This window comes from Leuresthes tenuis, unplaced genomic scaffold (genome assembly GCF_036924035.1).
Source record: "Leuresthes tenuis unplaced genomic scaffold, fLeuTen1.0.hap1 SCAF_19, whole genome shotgun sequence".
In the NCBI taxonomy this organism is placed as follows: domain Eukaryota; kingdom Metazoa; phylum Chordata; class Actinopteri; order Atheriniformes; family Atherinopsidae; genus Leuresthes; species Leuresthes tenuis.
This window is the reverse complement of record NW_027325373.1, coordinates 2,033,509-2,046,225: the sequence shown is the minus strand read 5'-3', so window position 1 is coordinate 2,046,225 and position 12,717 is coordinate 2,033,509. Positions and strand designations below refer to the sequence as shown.

The 12,717-nt window shown below is 42.4% G+C and overlaps 1 protein-coding gene across 1 annotated transcript; it reads left to right on the top strand.

The window, feature by feature from the left end:
* The first annotated feature begins 121 nt into the window (after positions 1–121).
* Positions 122–10,991, top strand: LOC140277156 (spindlin-1). The gene is made up of 8 exons (XM_072372077.1): positions 122–254; positions 3,917–4,004; positions 4,326–4,432; positions 5,393–5,441; positions 5,552–5,687; positions 6,764–6,881; positions 9,116–9,349; positions 9,440–10,991. Exons 3-8 carry the CDS (start codon positions 4,393–4,395, stop codon positions 9,637–9,639), a joined length of 777 nt encoding a protein of 258 aa, XP_072228178.1. The 5' UTR covers positions 122–254; positions 3,917–4,004; positions 4,326–4,392; the 3' UTR covers positions 9,640–10,991.
* Positions 10,992–12,717: the final 1,726 nt, after the last annotated feature.

Sequence of the window (12,717 nt, the reverse complement as noted above, 5' to 3'; positions counted from 1 at the left end):
TAATCCAGTGAATTCGGATTACTTTACTCCAATCTCTATGATTCATTGCGCACACAAGGGGTTTTATTGTGAAAGGCTCCGCCGGAAGTGTAACGTGCCATTACGTCCACCTTAACTTTGCGTGGTGAGATGGCCGTGAAGTCTCTCTGGTTCCTGTGAAGTCGAAACAGGCTCTGTGGACAGACAGCAGGAGGCGAGAACTCCCTTCGTAGTTCGCTTCGGCCTCCATTAAAAAATATAGACAAATATTAACGGTAAGAGCAAAGCAAGCATGCACCTGCCTGCCAGATAGCGCGTGAGCATGCAGGTAAACAAGCAAAAACAACGCGCGCTGAGCGTTCGTTTCGTTCGTGGCGTTCTCCCGCCGAGGGGGAGGGGCGGGGGAGACAGCAGCAGACAGCCAGGTACCTAACCCAGTCCGCGGCTGTCTCTCTGTCTGGGACATTCCTGCCTTTCCCACACATTTTCTGTCGGACAGTGCCCCTGTTGTTCGGTGCTCTGAGGCCCGTTTCCGCCCCGTTTCCCCTCTAAATCTGTCAATAATGGAGAGTAAAAAAAATGACAGGAAAAAAAAGGCGAGCAACATGGCTGACGCTGGCCCTGCAGAACCTGCTTTTTCGTTTTGTCAGTACAGATGATGACTGTAAACTCTTATAATAAAGATAGTCAGTCAGTGGGATGGTTGCCACAGCAACGTCATTCTTACCAGCTGAAACAGGGTTGTAACAGCTGTCAGGTGGTCGACTGAAGCAGGGAAAAAACAGGGTTTTGGAGTCACAAGCTCCCACTGATGCATTTGCTGCATTGTCTCATTCAAATGAACTATTAGAAGCACGTAGAAGTTGTTAGCTGATTTGAGTGCTCCTGCCTTCTGGCAGTCACTCCTCCTTTTGTCAACCAACACCAAGATAAAAGCAAACGTCATCCGGAGTCTGATCCTGCAGGTAGGTCGACCCCAGGTGAAACTGTGACCCACACCTGGCTCAAGGTGTCAGAGTCGAGGGAGGCGAGGTCTGAAGGGACAGCAGTGTGTGTCGGTCATTTTTGAATGACTGATTCTGACATTCAACACTCTGCAGAGACCCTGTCTGTTTTCTTTAAAGGCTCAGTCAGGCTGGTGTAAATACCAAGGACTTTCATTTTCATGTGCAGCGTTGATATTGGCTGCAGATGTTTTGGATTTGCAGCTGTGCAGCTGTGAAAATGGGTCACCTCAGGAACTACTTTGTCTTTTCGTACCTGGTTATAAAACAGAAACGTGGGGAAAAGGATCCGGACTGTGAGGACCTTTTCGCCCCAGAACACGTACAGTGCATGCATTTGCTGACAGGGCCGCTGCTCTTCCGTGTTCTTATCTCCCACGCAGTGTTTTTCCAGTGCATTGTTGTTCATTTCAACCTCAGAGAGCTTGTCAAAGCTCCAAAAGTCTTTTGAGTCGGCGTGTCACAGATTTTATGCTGCTCAAACATTTTTATGACCACAGTTTTGCTGCAGTGCTGCATTAAAATGAATGATTATAAGTTGTTCTCATCCAAGGACCTTAAAACTTAGCTTATCACCGCTCTGCCTAACATTACTGGCGCTGACACTGGAGTAGTGGGATGCTAACAGCGTCTGGATACATTCTGTGGTCTGGAGCAGCCTCAGAATTTGGGAGGATCAACCCTTAAAAGTGCTCCGAGTTGACTGCACATCAAAGATGTGTCGCCCAGGTCGGGCTTTGAAGTGCAGCGGTGACAGAAGCGAGGCCTCAAGGTCCTAAAGACCTTTGTAAATGTATCTGTGTGTGTCTGCGATATCGTGGAGCAAGTTGGAAGCAACATACTGGTTAGCGAAAAAGAGAATAAAGCAGCAACTCTGAGCACAAAGGCACTGTTACGTAGGCAGAAAATGCTCCGTAAGGTTGGTTCGGACATCGTCTCATGAATTCTGGAGCGAATGCTGCAGACGTTCACACAGGCCTGGACTAATGGTTGACTTATTTCCTACACGGATATCCTGTGTAACCTTTGACCCCAAAGCAGGCCCAGGTACACTGTAAAGAATTTGTAGATAAATGTTTTTGAGTTTCTTTCTTGCTTGAACGGCGTCACGTTGCCATGTTATGTAATAATCTCAAGCGTTTGGCTTTCAGTGCCAATAAAAACAGGCACTCTTTAACTTTTAAACTGGGAAGGAAGCTCAGCCAATCACAGCGCACGACGCCAGCCGTCAGAGGACAGAAAACTCAGGGGCGAAGTGGGCCTATTTGGGATTGATTTGAGCTCAGATCTGATTAAATAAGCTAACAAACCGGATCTGTTTTCACTGTTTTTTTTATAGAAAACGCTAATAAACAGTGAATGAAGAAGTGCTCGCTGCAGTTTTAAGAATGGCTTTTCTCTCCAGTCCTTGTGTGACTTTAATTTTAAAATCGTGTTGAAGTAGCGAAACTTACGTTTGAAACCACACGTCAGGAAAATTCTCCTGCAGCTTTGTTCTAGTTGCTGGATCGAGGAGCTGAAGAACAATTTGGGCAAAGCAAGAACTCGATGTAATCCAGATGTTTCGGAGGAGGAGGGCAGAGCGAAAGGTTCAGATTGCTCCGTACGGACTTCCTGACATTTTCATGGGGACCAGCCTCTGTTTCTGGGACAAAGTCAAGGTCCTGTGATATAAATGTTGTAGGTGAGACCTGAGTTCAGGTTGGATAAAGTTTCACATTAGTTTTGGTTGAGGTCAGAGCCGTTAATGTCTGTAAATGTGAGGGTGGAAACGCGGTTTTGTGTGTAAAGATCGATAAAGTTTGGCTTCAGGTTCCAGGCCTGAGATCCAACTCTGTGGTTTCCTCACGTTTAAGTTGTAAGCTGGACAAAATGATGTCGAGTCATCGCTGTTCACCATCACTTAGCCCCTCAGGACAGCCAATGACTAATCACGGGTTGCCCCGGGCAACAGGAGGAAAATCACCTCCAGATGCTGCCAAACACTGCAGCATGTCTGTAATACTTATAGTTTGAGTTATTCTGCGAGTTAGCTCAGCTGAAAGGACAAAAAGTGTCTGTCATGAACTCTTTCAGGTGTTTCGCATCTTTTAGGTTTAGAGAAATTTCAGGTTTCCGGCAGCATTTTTGTGATGACATCTGTCTCTGGTCTTGATTCTCACGTTTGGTTGTAAAACAGCCAGAGTCTGTCACAGATGAGGGTCTGGTTTAAAATCTTCATGTATTTTTCAGAAGGCCTTGAGCAGACAGCGAGCAGTTGGAGGGTCAGATGTGTTACATAACACCCCTGCAAATAAATAATACACTGCAGGCCTCCGAGTTTGCTCCATTGATCAATAATTGAAGTCTCATGTTCGGGACATGAACCGTGTGGAAGCTGTCGGCTGAACTGATGCTGCTCTGTTGCTCCTCCACCCGTTGACTTTTTCTCTGAATGTTTTTCACCTGGAGACAGCTGCAGTGTGGTCCGGTAAAGCATATTTAATCTTATTTAAAAGAAACGCATGCAGTTCATTGAAAAGACAGAGCGGTTGTGTTAGGGGAGGTGGAATAGGCTGTGGCTTCTGCTTACATCGTGTCGTTCGTGTCGGTTTCAGAACAAGGTTTCTTCAGTCCTCCAGGAGTTCAGATTCAGGCGTTTGTTTGCATGTGGCTCAGAGGTAAAATGCCCATGAGCAAGGCACTTAAATGTTTTTACCTAAAATGAGTGGATATAACGTTGCCGCAGAGTCTGAATTCATCCCGAACCTTTAAAGTCTGTCAGACGGCGATGTGTCGCCCCCTGCTGCTCACAAGCAGGAGAATTAAAAGAGCTTCTCAGCATTCAGAGATCATTTCTTTGGGCTTATCATGTGACCACAAAATGAACCTTGAGATGAGGTTGTTTATAATGTTTGCTAAGCTGTAAACTTTGTGTTTTCTTACTGTTTTAGGTTTAATTTGTCCGAGAGCCACAAAGGTTGACGTCTGAAAAAGCAGCAGCGCCACATCTCACCAACACTGCTGTGCACTGCAGACTGGGTAACGAGTGCTAAAGCTACGTTCTGGCTATATGAATAAAAGCATGTTGACATGCTAAAAGTTAGCATTGTGATGTTTTTTTCCCTCTTAAGCATTTTAGCTCTGTGACAGTTAGCCACCCCCCTTCTGTTGCTGGCCTAAATCTGTCTTGGCCGTATATATAAAAGGAAATCTTCTAAAAATAACATGCGTCTGACACCATGTCTTCATGATAATGTGAAAATGATTTTGGGATGTAAGGAAAGATGAGCATAACCCAGCAGGATGCATCCATGAACAGATTTGAGCCCCTCCTTACTGTTGTTTCCACTTGGCGTTTAGGCCCTGGACGGGTTTGAACTGTAGCTGTGTGGCCGGGCAGCCTGGCTGCCCCTCTGCCTCCAGATGAATGAAGAACACTCCGGGACACAGAGACACAGCTGATACAGGTCACCCTGATTCTGCCAGAACACACACACACAGTGGTCTGCATGGATTATTCCAACAATGCAACCCCCTCCATGGAGATGGCATTTGTTTTCTGGTGATTTCAGCTGGTTGGAGACCATTTTCACTTTAAAATAAGTCTTACATTGTTTGAGACGTATCAGATCAAGTTAAATCATTTTTATACTGGAAACAGAATAATCGTAAACCTTTGAACTTGCATAGTTTAAGTTAGAATACAATAATAAGAATTACAACACCCAAATTTCAAAGCTTGACAAGAAATCAGACACTTGATTTCTGAATATATTCAGCACCTGTGGGTCATTCCATTGTTTGTTAATAAAGAAAATATCTCACATGCATCTCAGGGCTGATTCGGAGCTGCCATTAAGTGGAGGTGCAGTTGTCTGGAAATGGTTTAATAGATGCAAAAAGGCCGATTTTTAGATGCTGAACGATGTTTTCTCATCAACCAAAAGAAGACTTTGTGAAAATAACCTCAGAGGATTAAAGCTGCAGTCGTCCGGTCAGCTTAAAAAGACAGAAACGACCAGCCTGTAGTTTCCAGACTCCATCAGTCAGTGAGTTTTATTTCACCCCAAAGAGCTGAACCACAGAGTCTGAAGAACAAATGTGTTTGACCAGTTTGTGCATCTCAGAAGAACAGACAAGAACCAGAGCAGAGTTCATCCTTTAAAGGGGAACGTTTCAGAATGACCAAAGCAGAACTGCTCATTACTGTTGTTTTCTGCCGGTAAATCCAATGGTTTAACATTTATTCATGTGGGAGAGAAAGTAGCTGAACTGCATGCAAGTCAGTGGCTTGTTGTGTTATTCAAATGTTTCTTGAAACGGTCATCAGTGTCATAAAGTGCCCAGAAATGCTGCAAACAGGCTTGAACATACAAAACTCCGTCATTTGCACAACATTTAGTGAAGGTGTGGTTTATGTTCCACAGGGCATGCAGGTGTTTCTAGAAATATGATGAAGAAAAAGAATCCACACAAGTGAGTCGATACTTTACAGACTGATTTAATCCTATAGCCACAGGCCACATCTTAACAGATGTATGTGCAGATCTGCTGCTGATGTCTCTGTTGCTAATGTCTCTGTAAAGAAAGCATAAGAGCAGTCTGGGCCCGACCACCAAAGTCCTGCCGCAGCCGCAGCGCAACATCGTTGGCTGCAGGATCCAACACATCTGGAAGGACGGAGTCGGACACGTGGTGTGGAAAGGAACGGTGCTCGACCAGGTAATCGCAGAAGCTACTCACTGGCAGTTTCTTAGGTTGCCATAGCACTTGTTTTATAATCACATGTCCTCTTATTCTACTTGTGCACAGCTGGGCTGTGTGTTCTATCTATGCTACAGTGTTGCCTGCTCTTAGCAAACTTAACTGTGTATTGTTAAAGGGGAACTCCGGTGTTTTTAAACCTTATTTCTGGCATGAAATACGTTCATCTACTCACCGAGAACAGTTTGGTGAAAGTCGGCGTCCTTCGGAAGATATTTAGATAACTGGAGATCCATATAACGGAGTGAACGGGGCTTAGAGGATGCAGCCTCTAAATAAGGCATTATCTGTCTTTATTTCACCAATACTTTAAGAAGAATGAATGAACGAACGTGTGCTATAGCTCTGTTAGCTCATAGCTGCTGTTATGTGGCTACTTGCAGCTATAGGAGAGCTAACGGAGGGATTTCTACACAGGCACTCTACTGGGACCACTTCATCCACACGCCCCCCTGCAGCACAGTTTATTCACTCCGTGCTCTGTGACAGTCGGCTAACTTCACACAGAGTTTGCTGCTGATAGTTTTGTGCAACATGGCAGGATATTTATCAGATTTTGACGATGTGAACGACGACTTTGAGTAAGATGGACGTTCTTACCGGAGTAAATAAGCTGTGCTGCAGGGGGGGCGTGTGGATGAAGTGGTCCCAGTAGAGTGCCTGTGTAGAAATCCCTCCGTTAGCTCTCCTATAGCTGCAAGTAGCCACATAACAGCAGCTATGAGCTAACAGAGCTATAGCACACGTTCATTCATTCATTCTTCTTAAAGTATTGGTGAAATAAAGACAGATAATGCCTTATTTAGAGGCTGCATCCTCTAAGCCCCGTTCACTCCGTTATATGGATCTCCAGTTATCTAAATACCTTCTGAAGGACGCCGACTTTCACCAAACTGTTCTCAGTGAGTAGATGAACGTATTTCATGCCAGAAATAAGGTTTAAAAATACCGGAGTTCCCCTTTAAAAGAAGCAATCGTGTGTGGATGGAGGCACAAAAAGGGGAGGATTTGTAAAATGTATTTGTGCCCACCAGGTGCCAGTGAACCCTTCACTCTATCTGATAAAGTATGATGGATTCGACTGTGTTTATGGTCTGGAGCTTTATAAAGATGAGAGGGTTCAGGGACTGGAAGTGCTCCCTGACAGACTGGGTAAGACTGACCTGAGATCTGGCTCACGCTTAATGACACATGAAGACATTATTTAGACAGTAATAGTACAACAGTTGCAGAAAAAGAGACTTTAGATTAAATAGATTATTCCAATGAAAGCAATAAATGTGGGAGAGAATAATTTACAAAGATTTTCTGTGAGAAAAGGTGTCAAAAAATGGTGAGTTTTCATGTTGTGTTGGTCTGGTGTGTGTTATTGTGTTAGGCCATATGAGCAGGAGTGTGTGTGTGTAACATAGCGAATGTTGAAGTAGAGAAATATATTATTTTAAATGTATTATAATTGTGTTTCTTGTTTTTTAGTTTGATGCCTGCAGCGTTTTTCTAAAAAGTTTGAAAGTGGTCAGAAAAAAGACTGGAAAAGTTGCACAATGTGGGGAAAAAGGAAAACACTTGGTTGAACAATTAATTAGGCCACTTGACATATTGGTAACATATGAAGTATTAAAAAAAAAAGTGTCTCAAAGAGATAAACGGGTGTTTATTAAGGTCAAAAACCTGTCAAACCGAACAACAGTTCAGGAAAATACTCAAAAATTAACTGTTAAAGATACTTTACACCTCAAATGAGACAATTTAATACTCCTCACCACATAAATAAATACAGCAACAGAGCTAACTGACAAATAGGAAACGCTAGCTTTAGTATTTAGTATTTTTCACTATTTATTGTATCAGAACAAGCATTTCTGTTAGAATAAAATCTAGTAAGACAGCCTCAAACCCCTGAAATGTCAAATCATGTTGCTGAGTTTGCATTCCTCTTATTGGAATGTCAGTCACACACCTTACAGGCCAGGATGCAGCTCATATTCTAATAATAATAATAATAATAATACATTTTATTTGTAGCTCATATGTTTTCCAGAGGACAACACTGATAAATATTGCTAAACGGGAAGATTTAACCCTTCAGCAGCTTCAGTAGTGTACATTAAGCTTAGCTGAAGCTAGTTTGCTACCTTTATATTTGCAGGTTATAACAGTCTGATATAACATGTATAAATATATTATAAAGCACTGTATGCCATGACAACATGCTAACATGCAGCCTGATAGTCATGAATTAGAATATTAACTAACATTTAGTAAGCTAGCGTTATACAGGTATGTTAATGTTTTGCAATGTCATTTTATGCTAACATAAATCCTGTAATGTGATGATGAGAAGTATGACATGATGTTACCCTTGTTAGAGATTAGCTGACTTGTTGATCTTAAACAAATGAAATGTTAAATGCGAGCATGCTAAGTTTAGCATTAAGCAAGCTATCTTAGACTAAGTAGGTGTGCTAAGTCTTAGATGTCAGAAAAAGTTTGACCTAATTTGAAATCCTTTTAAAACAGCAACAATGACCCAAGAATAGAGTTGAATGTTAGTTTCTTGCAGTGCTAACACCGTAGTGCTAACACCGCACTGCTAACACCGTACTGCTAACACCGCACTGCTAACACTGCGGTGCTAATACTGCGGTGCTAATACTGCGGTGCTAATACTGCGGTGCTAACACCTCAGTGCTGTTATGGAAGTTTTCAATCGCTTCCTTCCTAATACCTCTGATGAGCAATGAAATAGAGAACCTTACTTTTTCTGCCGGCCGGCTATTCTTTGTTGCAAGGAAAAAGATCAGTCCACACCATTCAGCGGCAATGGTATGAAAAGATACAAACAAAAGAAATACAGAGCATTTATACCTGAGGAGGGGGGCTTTGTTCTTTAGGTGTGTAACCACACCTCCAGGGGGGTAGGATGTAGTCTTGATGATTAAGAAACAGGAGGTTAAAACAATTATCTTGTCTGAGTGTTAATTAAGAAGTAAATGATTTTAAACAATTAGCGTGTCTGGGTGATACAAATGGTTAATGTGGATTGGAGGGTCTGTCCGTCCTGAGACATAAAATTTACCATCACACTGCTAACACCGCACTGCTAACACCGTGGTGCTAATACTGCGGTGCTAACACCGCACTGCTAACACCACAGTGCTAATACTGTGGTGCTAACACCGTGGTGCTAATACTGTGGTGCTAACACCGCACTGCTAACACCACAGTGCTAACACCACAGTGCTAATACTGCGGTGCTAACACCGCGGTGCTAATACTGCGGTGCTAACACCGCACTGCTAACACCACAGTGCTAACACCGCGGTGCTAACATAACACACATACAAAAGCCTGGAGTGACTTTTGTCATTTTTTTTTCCTTGCAGCAAAATCCCGCCTGACAGACGTCAACCTTGCAGATACCATGATAGGTAAAGCTGTGGAGCATATGTTTGAGACAGAGGAGGGTCCGAAGGAGGAGTGGAGGGGGATGGTTCTGGCCCGAGCTCCCATCATGACCACTTGGTTCTACATAACCTATGAGAAAGACCCCGTTCTGTATATGTACCAGTTGCTGGATGACTATAAAGAAGGAGACCTCCGTATTATGCCAGATTCCAGTGAGTGAAGTTATATTAACTTGATCTTTTTCTTCCATTTTTTATTTTGAGAGGATGCCTGTGTCAGTCTTGTGCGCTGTCTCCATGCAGATGACAGCGTCCCAGCAGAGAGGGAACCTGGCGAAGTTGTGGACAGCCTGGTGGGTAAACAGGTGGAGTACGCCAAAGAGGACGGCGGCAAACGAACAGGCATGGTCATCCACCAGGTGGAGGCCAAGCCGTCCGTCTACTTCATCAAGTTCGACGACGACTTCCTCATTTATGTGTACGACCTGGTCAAAACGTCGTAAGACGGCAGCTGTCCTCTCACGCGACAGAAACAAAATGCAGCACCTGTTGACACATCTGAAGCATTTAATCCAGCACTTGTTCGTCAGACCATCACATACAAAAGTAAAGACTTGGAAAAAGAGATTTTCAGAATGGAAACGGACAAGATCGGCAGATCTTCGAAGGATTCAGTTTCATTTTTCTGAGGACTCAAGGTGGTATGAAGACCTTCTTAAAACAAATTAAAAGAGATGTTACCCTTAGTTTGATCCAGGTCAGTTTGAGGCCGCTCGGCACCTTTATGGATAAAGGAATGTTACCTGAAAGTTCTGCTTTAGAGGGTAGAAAAAGGTTTGGGAAGGACACGTATGTTGGAGCGCAGAGGAGCTTTTATAATCTGGTTTTCCTAACAAAAATAGACGAGTAGGATAAAGCAGTGCTGATTAATGCATACGATAATGAACAGACTAACAGTAGCCATCTCCACTCGTGAAAAAACCCCAGAACAAAACAAGGAAACGCGCGGTTGTTGCAATCCTGGAACATTTCTGCAGTTCGTCGGAAGATTTCTTTGTCCTTTTTCTACTTTGACACATCTAAACCACAGAAAAATGACTCCCAGTGAAGAAATGTAGCCTGGAGCAGGTGGAAGGGGCATGATTTTTAAAGCATCAACGAGAAAAAGAACAGAAGAAGAAGAAGGATGAGAGTTTGGACTCTTAAAACAGAGTTGCTGATAACTTCTGTGCCTGACGCCTTCAGTAAGAAACCGTATTTCAGATGTATGGAAAAAAGCTGACGAATGGTTAGAAATAATAAGAAAAAATGGCAGTAAGTCAGTATTATTATACAATAAATACACAATTACAACTTCCTGAATCACAGATTATTAGCTGGTTGAAAAATTTGACATAAAAAAAGAACTTTTTCAACAATTCCAGATGAATCCAGATTATTCTGTCCTGATTTTTCATCTAAGATTTATGATTATAGAAACATTTACCTGAACAAATCATTTGGACTGACGTCTCATGGAGCGATGGAACCAGAGAGAAAACGGGCCTCCACATACCAGATGAGACAGAAAGCTAATCCCAGTTTGCTAAACCTTCGGACTGCCAACCAGTGCACGTGATTTGGATACTTCGTCTCTGAAAGAGAACTTCTTTTCTGGTTGTTGTACAGACCAAAACAAGATTTCATGTCTCAAACTTCAACATCTTCTTGTCTAAAGCCATTTGCAGTTAAAAACTGCGATTAAAAAGATCTGTTTTTGTATGTTGCTTTGATCATTGCCAAAACCCCTTCCTGTTGTCAGGTTGTTTGATGTTAAAGGTGATCGGAAAAAGCTTTTTCTCGTGATTTCACTAAAGCCTTTAGCCTTTCACTAAAGAAACAAAAACAGAAACTTGAAGTTGGTGGAAGTCCTTCGTGTCCTTTGGCAGATGGAGAACCAACAGCTGGATGTGTGTCTTCCAGCTTGAACCCATTCGAGAGCAGAAAAGTGTGGCTTTAGGCTCCTTAAACCCACCAGTTTGAGAACACTTTAGACTTCTGAAGTCCAACAAATCCAGCGCAGCATTAGAATTATGACTGAAACTAAACTATTTCCACTCAAACCAAAAGATTACGGACTCTGGTGGAGTAGATCTTCTCTCCTGGACGTCCAAAGAAATGTGAGCTTCTGTCCATCAGATGATTCGGTCTTCTTCACAGCATGTATGCAGTAAGAGAGGATGCGTCTGTTTAGTTTATATGAAGAGATTACCAGCCAGGGAAGGATTGAATTTCCTTTTTCACAAATGTGCTTTTGATTTTCTTTGGATTTAACCCAAACTGAAGGTTTTCCATTAAACTCGTGTTCTTAACTGATGTAAACCTGCAGGTGAAAGAAGACATGGAGCCCCAGATTTAGTTTGCACATTCAGTATCCTCTCATCTAGTTAAACAAGTATCTTCATGGGTCAAACAGCTGATGCAATGCAGCCAGGTTTTACCTTTATTACCGTTTATTTCTCCTTCAAACAATTAGACATTACTTTGCAAAAAGAAGCAAGTAGGAAGCACCTGCAGCATTTGTCGGGGACACGTTCATCAGTTGGTTCAATCAATCAATGCACAGAAAGAGTTGCACATGTAAAACCTTCAGTGTGTGTGTTTCCTGTGATGTAATTAGTTGCTGAGGCAGATAGTTGTTACAACTGTTCTTATATAAAAAAAAAGAAGAATCTCCCAGAGATCTGTGGCTCTCTGACATCGTGTATCTGTTTGCTTTTATTAAAGAAAAGTCTGATTTTAATCATGTCAACAGGCACCATTTGGACAGTGAAGAAAGTAACGTGTCAAGTAACTGATTCCTAACCAGGTTATAGCCAGTTCCATTAGCTGATTCTGCTATAAATGGCGAAAACAGATAATTGTGGTTGATGTTGGAATGATGTGGGCCTTCCATCATCCTTCTGCCTTGTATTGTTTGTTTTTGTATGTTTAAAATGTGTGTTAATAATTTTTATTGTCGATGGAAACCTCACACGGTGTGCTTTGTGATCTTTATGCAGTATTCACACACTCCCTCTGACCTTACCGTAACACAGAGAAAACATTTTGGAAATTTTTGTGAATTTATTCTAACTTGAAATTAAGGTGACCAGATTTCTGACATGAAAATCGGGGACATTTTCATTGCAGTGGTGAAAAGTCATCAAATACCATCATTATGAAATAAAAAACAGGGACTAAGTACTTTTTCATGTATCTTAACCAGCTTTTATTACATTTTATTACTTTTATAACATTACTTAGGTCTTCAATTCGGATAAACAATCATACTTACTTTAATGTTACATCCCTTCACACACTCACAGCCACTACTGCCAGTTCACACTAAATAAATAAGTTAATACACAACATACCGTTTATCGCGGCCGCTGGTCTCCTTTTCCAGATTGTTGTTGTTGACGCTGCTGCGTCTCTACGTTATATTACGTCGTCTCTGGCGATGCGTTCAATGGCTACCGTAATAACTGGTGTTTGAGTCTGCGCGCATTTTCCCTCATTCAGTGTCAAAATCGGGGACATTTTCGGCGACAGGTCACCGA